Source organism: Ostrinia nubilalis, chromosome 2, assembly GCF_963855985.1.
Source record: "Ostrinia nubilalis chromosome 2, ilOstNubi1.1, whole genome shotgun sequence".
Classification (NCBI taxonomy): domain Eukaryota; kingdom Metazoa; phylum Arthropoda; class Insecta; order Lepidoptera; family Crambidae; genus Ostrinia; species Ostrinia nubilalis.
This window is the reverse complement of record NC_087089.1, coordinates 5,063,064-5,076,895: the sequence shown is the minus strand read 5'-3', so window position 1 is coordinate 5,076,895 and position 13,832 is coordinate 5,063,064. Positions and strand designations below refer to the sequence as shown.

The following is a 13,832-nucleotide window of genomic DNA, read 5'->3' as shown; positions in this document are numbered from 1 at the left end:
GTCAGTGTGCAGTGGTGTGAGTTCGTCGTGTTGTGTGAATGTCACCGTAAAATTGTGAATTCCGTCAGATTATAATCGGACGTAGTAAATTACAATCTAACCTAACCCACTGTTAGTTTACAATCTAACGCGTTATATTATAAACTGACAGAGATCACAATTTCACATTGACATGAATACCACAGCTCATATCCCATTTAAACGGTACGGAAATTGAGAGATAAGAGTTGTTAATTTTTCTTTGTGAGTTATTTCAAACAATGGGTTAATCAATCAAAATATAAAGGGTTTCAGTGTAACATTTGCCGCTTTGGGTTTTTGAAACAAATTAGTATGCTATGTTTAGTTTTGTTTATTTTATGAGTTCTGATAAGATGACAAGAGGAGAATAAGATAACTGAGTTCGCAACTCACAACCCTTTAATTAAAACAAAAAGTGTGTAATTAAAACAAAAAGTGTGGATAGCAATGGTAAGTACCTATTACCATTGCTATCCTATAACATTAGTAATGACTAAGACTTCTTTCACATTAGGGCGTTAGAAGCGCGACAACAGCCTGGCAGCGGTGTTTTTATTGTGAAGGCAGGCATCCGCTGTCATATAGTATGAAATTATCAGCAGCGCGTCTATCGTGCGTTTGTCGCACTGCTAAAGTCGCCTAAATATGAAAGCGCTCTTAATAACATTAATATTTTTTACGATCGAGTAATATAATTGCTGCTGAAAAGAGTTTATCGTAAAAGTCGTAAACAAAGTGATTTTCCCGGAAACCAATCGAACCACGCCAAACGAGTTTTTAGGGTTTATTTTCTATGTATTTGTCCAATTTAACTTCAAATGGAATGGAAAGAAGTTGAAACGTGCAAACTCTGCTAATGGTACTGTAGTTTTCATAACTATGTAATCTCCATATGCAAACGAGTACGTGAAATGCCGCGGTTAGGCAGTCTAGAATACTGCGGTACTCGGATGGCAAATGGTTTAGGCTATGAAATTAGACTCAGTATCGTCCTACTGTAGAGATCTAGATTAGAGGATTACTAACACCTTTCAGCCATAAACCAGTTCTGGAATACATAGAGATATAGAGAAGTGCCCACTAATGCCCTGAGTTCGAAACTCAGTGTCGCATTAGAAATTCACTCACACAAAGTAATCAATGTGCTCATTACCCACTGCGGTATCAGTTTCAGTACTCAACGTTCGAATAATCTTTAGTACTACGCAAGCAATGTAAACTGTTCACATTATCGTCCATTTGCGACGACAGTGTGACATCTTCAATTAGATTAACATAGAAGATGTCACATTGTCGTCGCAAATGGACGTTATGACGTCGCTGCTGTCATCATTGCTGTCACGAGCAATGTGTTCTGTTTTTGGGCATAATGCTGCGACACCGGCCCCGCCCCCTTGTCACATCTCCCTTTAGTTTCTGTGATCTGTGGATACTCTACCATGACCCTATTCTACGGATTTCATTAGATAGTTTGTCATTCCCACTCTAGCTAGGTGACTACGAGTGTGTAGAGGTCCTAAATAAATTAGGACGCTCAGTCCCTCGATACGGTTGGATGACGTTTACATAACAGATGTTTACAAAGCGGATGGTTGACGGTAATTACACTCACACTAACCTAATGTCTGTAGAAACATCCACTTTAAAAGTGAGAAATTATAATAAATGTTTATTTAGTACAGGTCTTACTATACGATTTAGATGTGTGTGTATCTCTATCAGGTTCCTACAATTATTTTTTAGCTTATTAAAAAATATAAAAACAAATATCTTAGAGTAAAAGTAGAGTGAGGCGACAACTTACAAATACATTTCAACTCCCCGCAACTAATTTCCCCGAATCATGCAAGTGTGAACTATTACAGCTGAAACTCCACAAATGAAATTTACGTATCCACTGGGATGAAAATATACAATTGTACAATTCGTCGGACTACAAACTGCGACCGGTCCGAGCTGTGGTCCGGTAATTAACCGCAGCGGTCGGTTAACGTAACCGTGCCCGGTCGGGTTACGGGGAAATATATCAGACACCTGATACTCTTGAGTGAAAATTAACGGCAAAGCCATAATCTGAACCGTAAAATGTTTTATGTAGGAACGAAATATAGTTAATTTTTAAAGGGCTAGGTATTTTTGGTAGGTACCTACTTTATATGACTACCGTAGATTTTATAAAAAAATAAATTACCTACATAAAACATTTGCAACTAACATCTTTAAATATAGGTGTACTTTTTAGCTTAATTCCATTTAGCAATGTCTAATACTTATTGATTTGGTGCGGTAATTAGAAACCCATCATTACCATTAGACCCATCATGGCCTTGCAAAATGTATTAGGTCTTTCTATGAAAAAATCTTCTCCAAAACTTAAATATAGGGCACAGCACACGAAGTATCGCTAAATGTCCCGATTTCTTACTCCAGTTACCGAGACAAGGCAAAGCTCTCAAAAGTTTGAATTTCAGGGATTATTAATACTCCGGCAAAGCACCTAAATGAAAGCCAGGGAAGCTTCGGTTGGAAATTGAAAAATATGGTTTGGTTATGGTAGTACGAGTACCTAGGCGGGAAAGTAACTGAAAGTTACCTTAATACAATAAATCTGTAAGAAATCAACAACTTTATGTTTTCGTAATATTTTATACGCTATTAACTGAATGAAATTATCACTAATATTAGTCTCTTGAAAATGTGTATGGGCATATTTTTTGTCTCTATAAAAACGAACTCTCACATTGCGAACAAAAGCATTTTCTGGTGTATTGTTTATTATATGTAACTATTATGTATTATGTATTTAGTTATCGCGCTAACATTCGCCATAAAATTCATACAAGAAAATCCCTAGTGAGCTATTTTTACACATCACAAACTCGCAGTCCTCGTTGGCGGTTTCCCACTATTTGGGCAGTAAATTATATTAATGTATCCTCACTACCAAAACAACACTTTTATTCTTTGACTGAGTTCACGGTTAGATATGCTTCAATTATTTTTTATTCCCCTGTTTTTTGTTGTTGTTCATAATTAGGTACTATTATGCCGTAGTAACATACCGAGCCTAAAAGTACTCTTAACAACCACATAACGTTCTCTGTACTCACTCCAATTTACCTCCATTCAGCTGTACAAATGGCCCTTAATTTTATTTATGTCGAAACTCTACATCATACGGCAATAATACACATATTTGCCTGAACTTTGATATCGCTTGCGGAAATTTCGCCCCTAATTTAGACTTGTTACATCCTTATTCACTAAAACTCTGTACTACCTAATTCTTCAGCTAGTTGTTTTTTATTTATTCTTCTTATGTTTATAATAATTGCCTCTCTCATAAAGATATCATTACAACGGCTATTTATCTTTACTGCATACGAATCAAGTCCATCTAATTAGTTGTACAATATAGCACATAAACAATAACAAAGTTTTCATGTTTCACGAAACAATATATTAGTTTGGCACAGGCGACCCAGTACTGGTGAATCCTGTCATTAGCGAGTGCAAAACTTAATTAATTTGAAGTTCCGAAGTAGCTTCGCTCAACATACCAGACCTACATTTAAAGCTGGTTGTTACGAACTCGAACTCTAGGACTTCAGGCGACATACCTAGAGAGGTCACGAAGTACATTAAAACTTCAAAATAAAGGTACGACTGGCAAGTACTTCTAACTAGGATCGTCTTATTTGAATAGTCCTTCTAGAGGACTTATCAACAATCTCTAGATACACTTTAAAGAAGTTTTTTTTCTCTCGCAAACACTTTTCAGGCACGATTTTCGATACGTACGATTACTCTACCATCCAGTATGAAAAAGCGGTCGATAAACTAGCATAGTTCGCATTCTAGCTAGTGGATTGTGTGGTCATAACTTAAATCACCATTATAAGAAATAAGACACGGTATCACTGATATTTGAAGTACCCATACCCACATAGTAAATATTTTTTAAAAACAATAAAAATACAAAAGTGACAAAGGTAGGTTCTACCAGTGACATTATTTTATTTTATTTTTATTTTGTTTTATTCAGAAAACAAACAGCTTACAAATACATATATAAATTATTATTATTATAATTATGGAGTCGTTAGAACTGACACTTTTTTCGAGATAATACAATTGAGACATCAAAGGACATAATGTTATTACTCGTACAGCGATTTCATACAAAGTTAGACGCATGTCAGAAAACTTTGGTCACATTTCAGTAATCACCCGCCAAAAATTTCGTATCCAGACCATACCTGGAACTTTTTGTACTTGCCGATACTTTTATTGGATAAGACGGGTTATTTATGAGTTAGTAGTTAGTTTCAATTCTTGAAACATGGACTGGTCTGACATTACTTTTAAAACTTCTTTTTTATTATATTTAAAATTAACTTTTCGCAGACGATAGAGAAATCGTGTTTAGTTTAAATTAAAATGCAATTAAAAGTCTTGTTAGAAGCCTTCAAACTGTGTTGAATAATTCAACATTTCATCCTTTCTCAGCAACAAATTTAAATCAAACGCGGCCAATATTGGCAGTGCTTATCACGCATTCACGCCCCAAAGTTCGATAACAGCTTATGGTTACATAATACGATTTCGACATTCCCCCAACGTTGACAGCAATTTCGATAAGTTCTCGCAAAGTGTGCCCGTGCGAGTTATGCAAACCAATCGCTATGATTTATCGACACTCGACAACATGAATTGGTAACAGATACAAGCAAAAATATGGGTCAGTCAAGCATTTTCCCCAATCTGTTTGCTGTCATAGACCAATATGAGATATCTTACAGAACACTGCAAGGTTATTTTCATTTTAGCAGACGTTATACAGTCAGCCTTGCGCTGCAGTAGCTTAAGCTGTTCTTCATTGCCAATTGAAAATTGGGTTATGTAACAAACGTGGGCTTAGCCGAAGATAGACTCGCCGAATCCACTTAAACTTTTCTCAAGTGAGGAAGTTTAATATTATGAATATATGTTTAATAATGCACCGGATATTAAGGTCAAGTGTTTAGAGTTGGAGTCTTTCAACTCTCTCTAAAGATTTTGGATAGACCTACACACATACCTATCTAGACTAAGAATTCTTAGTGTAGGTAGCTAGCTATCTTTATCTACTTACTACCAATAGCCCTTACATTTTACTGATGACAATTAGGATACGAAGACCCAGGGATCCTTTAGGCCTTATTTATGAGTAGAGTCGCACCGAAAACTGTTTTACCATAAATTTTTACGTTTCTAATCGGATAAGTGTCGTGCTATCTTTACTGAATGCGAAGAAATGTGAGTCCAAGGTAGTTCTAGTCGTAGTAAAATGGCAATTTTCTTTTTATAGTGCACCAGAATTACATAGGAGTGGATGGTGCGAGGGAGCCTTATTTACTGAGCGTGGTGCAGGAGGGTGGTGCGGGCCTTCTACGTGCAATACTCTTCAACAAAATGGTGAGTGACAGCTTATCACATCTCTACAAAACATCCGCTCAATTTCCTCGACGTCTAATAAGACTTTATGAACACAATGAACTTAAGTATACCTAATAAGCGAGCATTATTGCGCACTCCTCTTTACACAAAGGAGATAGATTGCATTACAAATATTTACTCGTTTCGTTGTTATAAATCCATTCCATTAAATTGGCATTTCGATTTAACCCGATTTAAGTTCTGCATGATTGCGCAATGTGAAATTCTGTGGAATACAAATAACACATTACAGAGATTCGCTTGGCAGAAAATACATTAGTTTTCGCTCATTCTCATTGCAACGATTATTTAACTTTTAGATTCCTATAGTGCCCCAGTTTGCTAATCGATAGGTCTTATGTAAATTGTTTGCTAATCCCAATGCAAGGGTTATGAACATTATAAAGGATTTAAGGGCTTGTACGTAACTTGTAGGTCGACTAAATTTACATAACTACCTTCGTACTACAATACCTTCTCAACTAAGGACTTACTATTAGTAACTTCAGTGCTCTTAATCCGTCTACTTAGGCTAAAGCAACTACTTATCCCAAAGTCACATGAGTAAGACTTAATTTCATGTTAAACATGTTATGGGCGAGGCAGGTTAGGATTAACTTAATATTTTACTTACTTTCCTTTCTTAATACGAAAAATTATTATTGTTTCATCTACTAATATTTCCTTCTTTTTACGAAGATTTCGACTTATCTAGAGGACGACACCTTTTTTAAACAAATTCAAGTAATTTGTAAATTAAAAAAGGTTAAAATTTCAACTTTCACCACCACTATCCCACTTCTATCTGTTACAAACTCATGATATTTTTAGGGCGCCCACAAGATCTACCTACCCCCTAGCGCCTGGACCAGTGGGGGCAGTCAGGCGCCTACCAGGCCAACAGTCAAACAGATACTGGCACAGTTTGCTTCGATGGAAAGGGTGGACAAAGTGCCAAGAGAAGTGAGTTACGAGTATTCGCCTCTTTGATGTTTCAAAAACGATTCAAAGGCTTCTCACATATTTCTCGGAAGAAATCACAAATTCCTTTCCTATTTTCTTTTGACTGAGTTCAATAAAGTTGGAATTCAATAGGTACATATGTTGTAGATATTTTTATGATCATTCATTTTTAATATTTGTTTTATTATTTACCTACTATACCCAGATCACATGTGCAGAGTTGCAAAAAGACATTCTTTTGCTAGAAGAGCAGGAAGGCTCAGTGAACTTCAAGATCGGCGTCATGTTGATGAAACCAGTACAGAAGACTGACGACGAAATGCTTTCCAATGGTAACTTTAGTCGGATTTATGAGTTAATTATTTAATAATTATTCAGTCTCGTTAAATTCAAAATGAAACGATAAATTCAAAATTTTAGATTCAGACAAGCATCTTATCTATCAGTTTAACGCCTCTTTCAATACGATGTTGTATATTTGCTAGCTTGCAAAATATCACAATATTCCTGCATTGCGCCCTCAAAGTGTCATAAAAATATTTTTACGAGGTCATTTATGAGTGGCGGAATCTTTCAGAAAAGGGCGACGAGAAATGGGACCGATTTATATCACTTTTGGGCGACAAAATTCGATTACGAGGCTGGAACCGGTTCCGAGGAGGACTAGATGTCAAAGGTAAGATTTTTATTAGACGCAGAAGACTACCTACAATACTGAAAATGCCTTGCCTATTTCAACACCAGTTCAATTGAAATAAAAATAGTTTTGCAGGCAGTTCGTACAAAAGTTTTAAGAAACCTGTCTTATGTGCCGAGAAACCATTGATTGCATACAACTTACAAGGCATATCCGTATGATAAATGAGTTGCACATAAAACTTTGCAGTGCTTTTGTTTGGGTGCCTGAAAAGCAGGTACTAGCGATAACGTAATCCCGAGCGGTTTAGAGGTTTCTAGAGTTTACCTTTGTCAAAGTTACAGTTAAACCCTCGCTTTCCTCGTGCTAGTCATAACTTAGACGTATGAATTTATAGCTTCACGTCGCGAACCGTTCTGGCCAGAGAAATAAAGTTTGAAATGGTTTGTTGTTTTGCATAGCTAACCTCGTTTCCTTTGCAGGTGACATGACTGGCAGCCATTCCATTTACACGATGCATCAAGGCCACGAGATAATGTTCCATGTCTCCACGATGTTGCCCTTCTCCAAAGACAATAAGCAACAGGTTCGTGTGCATTGACATTGTCCTAGTTAGTTAGTGATGTTCATCAATGATAACCAGCTCGTTATTTGTTTGGCAACGGGAAACATGAAATTTAATTACTCTTAATCCGATTTGTATTTTCCAATCACAACAAAATTAGTAGAATTTGGTTAGTATAACTACATCAGTTGCCAATTATTCTGCTGTGCCCAATAAAGTTTATTTAACACCGTGGCTTAAATGATATAACGATTCTGCAAACATACCTAATTGCTAGTTTCATTATGAGCCTGAAAGGAAATGGGAGAGAGAGTATTGTAGGTAAAAGATGTTTGAAAGTAACTTTTCTTTTCGATTGAACTTCAATGCGTGATAACTTAAACCAACTTTTACGAAGTTGATCAAACCGAACGCACTCGAGTTGTCTTGATCCCGCCCCATCCCATTGTAATCCTTCAGGGGTCGGATTTATAAAGCCCAACTTGTACCTTCCTAAGGAATCTTTGAGACCCTGGCTTAAGTTCGACCTACGAGTATTTGTCTGTTAAATGCCGGTGATGTAACATTTCAGCTTTTGTTCTAGTGTTGACTTACTAACAAAAACAAAGTCTAGGTGCTTGAAAGATTTACTTAGCGTAACATTTGTTTTTGCCAATCCATTTTTTTCTGTAAATACTTACTCACTGAAAACGTCGCTCTAAAGAAGTTACATGGCTAATCAAGCGTAATTTAGTGAAATAGGTCATAATAACTCGTTGTTAGTTATTCAAACTCAATTATTTTGGTAGTCGCGAGCAAATGTCGAACTGGGCAAATTGGAAGCTTCGCCCTTTGCTTCGTCAGTGCACTAACAAACGTGCGGATTACGTTTGTTAGTGTTCCCGACCATGTCGAATGTATAGTACCTATATGACATGTGACACATTTCCTCCATGCATGACGCACATCTCCTCCACTGAGAGGACAATTTCAGGCAGTATAAATGCATATTTATACTGCCTGAAATTGTCCTCTCAGTTATTTTATCGATCGTACCGATGCGACGTCTGAAACTTAATGGGCCATACCGTCTTTTAATTTCATACATTATCCTCCATCTTTCCTTCCTTCAATAATAACTTCCAGTTGCACCACACGACAGCCGCTATGACATCTAAATAAATCATGCAAACAAAAGACGATTCATGATTCCCGCCCGACAAGAGACTCGTATTTCATGCAAAGCTTTTTCGTTACATCGTTCGTTACATCGTTCGTCCACATTATGTCGGCAGTTGGAAAGGAAGCGACACATCGGCAACGACATCGTAAACATCGTGTTCACGGAGGACTCCGTGCACAACACCTTCAACCCACAGTGCGTCAAGAGCCACTTCACTCGTATCCTTTGTTATACGTTTACAGGCAGTGAATAACTGAATAGTTAATCAGGAACACAATGGGTAATTCAGTTGGAAGCGTTAAATTATCTTACTAGTGTACAGTCGACAGAACATCAGACTATATTAGAACACAGAAGGCACCACATGGCTAAGCTCAATGTGTCTGTCAGTAAGTAGGTATAGGTAGTTATGCATCCGTCAGCTCCCTCTGCTCTAGACTAAACAAGATAAGTCATCACTTTCCACTCTACAGTGTAAGCATTCGTAGAATTGTTATTCACATAAGAGATGTGTCAGCAGAACTAAATTGTAAACACCGTACTGGACGACTGCGATCGGCCACAATATTAAATCATTATTAAATCGCCTCCAACTCGGCGAGGACGTGATCACTTAGTTTAATTAAATATAATCCTTTTTAAAAAGCTTCCACCCCGCTCCCGAAATCTGACTGGCGCAGCCGTTCGGATTTATTGCTGCAAGTTTTCCTAAAGTTTACGCGATTGGTGTCAAAATCCGCCGTTTAAATTCGTGATACTACGGGAAACTAATAAATCCGCCGAACCAAATAAATTTGTCATCGAAGTACGGGTGGAACGAGTATGCAGAGAACGGTCGGTTGGTGAGTAGAACTTTTCGCCAATCCTTCCACTCCTTATCCTCTGTGTATTTTTCATGCTTTTTAAATCGTAGGGAAATATTGCTACTCCGGGATAGAACTTCTCCCAGGGTATCGCATTTTGTGTTTTCGTCATAAAACTTTATCGTTAACACTTTTCGTTTAGATTTAAGTGAATTAAATATTGAAACAAAGTAAAGTAAATAAATTGAAATAAAGTAAATAAATTGAAATAAAGTAAATAAAGCGAAATAAAGTGAAATAAAGTAAATAAATTGAATATTAAATTAAATTAAATAAGTTTATTGTGTAAAGTAAAAATTATTAAAGTTTTTAAGTTAATTGTCTCTCGAAATTGAACAATTAAATTAAGAACCACTCTTATTTTTACTGTGTATTTTTATTGTGTATTTTATTGTGTATTTTATTGTGTGTTTTACACGGTAATCACTACGTGTATTTTAATTGTGAATATTGTGTAAAGTACTGTTACAAATTCTGACTGGCGCATATCAATTAAATAAATTTAAATTCAGTAAAAATGGCTTCACCACAAATCGAATCCGTACAAATCACGCCAATACCCAACGAGATGCTCAGATTAATTCCATTTTTTAATGGTGACAAAAAACATCTAAATTTGTTCCTTAAAAAATGTGAGTATGTTATATCGAGATATAGAGGTGGGGTTGAGCAAGATTTATACGTGTACCACGCTATAACTAGCCGCCTTACAGAAAATGCAGCAGCACTGTTATCAGAACAAGAAAATTTAACAAACTGGTCGGAACTTAAGGAAATTCTGACACAACATTTTGGAGACCCGCGTAGTGAGGCATGTATTAATATCGAATTAGAATCACTAAAAATCAGATCGAATGAATCGTACACAGACTTTTGCAACCGCGTGCAATCAACCAGGTCAATGCTTATATCCAAAGTAAACACCATAGCAGACGAGTCAATCCGTCACGCCAAAATCACCATATACAACAACACCGCGTTAAACGTGTTTCTCTATAATTTACCAGAAAACCTTGTGCGCATTGTGAGACTAAAGGCACCGTCCACTTTGGAAGCCGCCCTCTCGATTGTGCTCGAGGAAGTAAACTTTATGGACCAATATAACATGCGAAGCAAAATGCATTCGCAACCCAAACCTAACAATTCGTTTACGCCAACTCAACAGAAATTTTCAGGCAATCAGCCTCATTTTGTCAGCTCTAATGCTTTCAAACCGATAATTCCTCCACAATTTAAATTTGGCCTTCCGCCTAATCAAGGCTACAAACCCTTCCAGCAATATGGAAATAAACCTTTACAACAATTCGGCTATTTCAAGCCTCCGCATCAACCAGGTTTCAGGCCGCCGCAGCAGTTCGGCTACAGGCCTCCACAGCAGTTCGGATATAGACCGCCCCAGCAATTTGGCTATAGACATCCTCCACAGCAATTCGGTTACAAACCGCCTCAATTCGGCTATAAGCCACAGTTCGGTGCTCAGCAAGCCCAACAAGTCCAGCCGCCACGTATGCAGCTGACCGACGTGTCTATGCGTACGGCTACAAAACCAAACAACGTAAATGAAACAAACTTAAATGATCTGAACTACGACGAAGCAGAACAGTCGTATTACGATCAATATTATTGTGAATACCCTATAGACGAATATAATAACATGTACAGCGAACAGTATTACCCTGATTTCGAGGAAACTCCCGAGGAAACCCAGGAAACTGAATTCCAACAGGATTTTCACGAAACAGCCTCCATCAAAGAACAGAACAGATAAATATTAATTGCGATCCGGAATTAACATTACCATATATTTACCTACCGGAACTGGATGCTCGCATGATGATCGACACTGGCAGCATGCGTTCGTTCTTCAGTCCGCGTATTGGCTATCAGTATTTCAGTAAATTCATAAAAAATGAACCATTCCAAGTTGTGAGTACACACGCGTCAAGTACGCACAACAAAACCATAGAAATCCCTCTTTTTCCAACTTTTAAATGCAGAAAATACCACAAATTTTATTTATATGACGTACACAAATGGTACGATGGTGTAATTGGACAAGATTTATTGGAACAATTGGAAGCATTAATCGACATTAAAAATAGAGTCCTCAAAACTAAAACTGCATGCATTCCAATCATTTTAAATTACAAAAAATTCACAGACAACGTTAGAATGCCTAGTGCAACCGCTAATTACCGTAATGAATCAATCAATAAACAAAACGCAAACGCAGACGCGTTATCCCGCATAAAAGTAAATGCTCTTGATTCAGATAATCAGTCCATGAAAGTAAATGTTAGCAAAAAGGAAAAACGTATTCAAAAACATGTTGATAAAGTAGTAAAGAAAATAGAAAAATTATCATCAGGAAGTACAATAGGAATTTCCGACTCTACATCCTCAGAAGGAAGTAGACAATTAGGTTCAGAATATCCGATTCCATCGTCAAATAATTCAGACTGTGTCGATGAACAATCAAATAACTCACAAACTATTCATTCCGCAAAAGATACCGAATCACAAGGCATCCCAATCTTAAACGAAGCAATCGATAACAAACCTAATCAAATATTAGTCTTTGAACGATTCGATAATGAACTTTCAGTCAAAAACCTTTCACGCGATAAACAAAAGGTTCTTGAAGTACATTTACCTGATAATAATGCAGAATTAGTAAAACAGTTTTTAAAAGAATATATCAAACCTAAAACAAAGTATTTCATTTATTTTGAATCAGATCAACTTAGACGAATTTTCACAGACGTAATTATTAAACTTTTTAAGAAAGATGTAGTTCAGTTTTACGAGTGTACAGAACGGGTAAATTACATAGAAGACGAGGGTGAACAAAAAGCAATAGTTATCCAATACCATGAAGGAAAAACATGCCACCGTGGTATTAAGGAAACATTGATTAGAATTCGTAGAAATCATTTTTGGCCTAACATGCAACAAACAGTTTCCGCAATCATTAACGCTTGCGAAGCCTGCCGTAAAATGAAATACGATAGGAAACCCATAAAACCATTTTTACAATTAACTAAAACTCAAGATTCCCCATTTCAGGAAATTTTCATTGATCTCTTCAGTATTGAAGGAATCACATATTTAACCCTAATTGACGCCTTCAGCAAATTAGGACAAGCAATAGAGATACCTAGCAAATCAACATCTGACGTTACTAGAGCACTTATGAAATATTTCTCATTCTACGGAATTCCAAAACGTATAAGCTCAGATCCAGGAACCGAATTTAATAACGAACTCATGAAAGAATTTCTAAATTTACATAAAGTTGAACTTCACATCGGAACCCCAAATAACCCTAATTCTATGGGACTTATCGAACGCTTTCACTCGACAATTATAGAGATCTATAGATTGGCTAAATACGAAAGACGATGTACAGATGCCGCATCAGTTATGACATATTCAGTAATGGCATATAACCACACCATCCACTCTGTAACTGAGTTAACACCATTTGAGGTAGTTTTTGGTCATACAGATTCAGATAGTCCATTTAGAATCAATTTCGAAAAGCAATATTATCAGCAATTAGTTCAAGATCATGCGAAACGTACAAAGCACTTATATAAATACATAGCTCAGAAAACGACAGCCAAAAAGGAAACCATTAGGGAAAAGAAAGGTGGTGAAACAGAAATAGAGTTTTCCGAAGGAAACATAATATTTGCAAAAGACGTAAATAAGCGTAAAAGCAAGGACAAACCACGTTATGTAAAAGCAAAGGTTGTAGGCAAAGCCAAGCGAAACATCTTACCAATTAAAGTAGGTGATAGGACTACCAAAGTGCCTATTAAAAACATAAAACGCCCTCCGCAGGTAGTGCCTTCTGCTAATGATAGGGACGCAGGCGCTGGCCCTTCAACTAAAGATAATATCTAAGAAAATTACCCTGGTCTCAAAAATGTTCGACAGTTTCATAAATATTTCAGAGCAAATAAATAACAACTCTATTATTATTGATGAACGCTTGAAACGAGTTGAAAGCCTATTGCAAAACATAACGTCCACACAAAACGATTGGACTTTTTCTACATACATACTAGGAGTGTATAACATATTCATAAGTAGTTTCCGTACAATATTTATAAGATTAAGTGAAATAGAAACAGCATT

General features: G+C 36.7%; 1 protein-coding gene across 1 annotated transcript in view; it reads left to right on the top strand.

Moving 5' to 3' along the window:
* LOC135078295 (GTPase-activating Rap/Ran-GAP domain-like protein 3) overlaps window positions 1-13,832 on the top strand; it is a 122,817-nt gene that overhangs the window by 98,659 nt on the left and 10,326 nt on the right. The window contains exons 5-10 of the mRNA XM_063972894.1: window positions 5,372-5,478; window positions 6,331-6,462; window positions 6,668-6,794; window positions 7,040-7,138; window positions 7,582-7,685; window positions 8,939-9,044. Coding sequence (XP_063828964.1) covers window positions 5,372-5,478; window positions 6,331-6,462; window positions 6,668-6,794; window positions 7,040-7,138; window positions 7,582-7,685; window positions 8,939-9,044 — 675 coding nt within the window. The remainder of the gene's footprint in view (window positions 1-5,371; window positions 5,479-6,330; window positions 6,463-6,667; window positions 6,795-7,039; window positions 7,139-7,581; window positions 7,686-8,938; window positions 9,045-13,832) is intronic.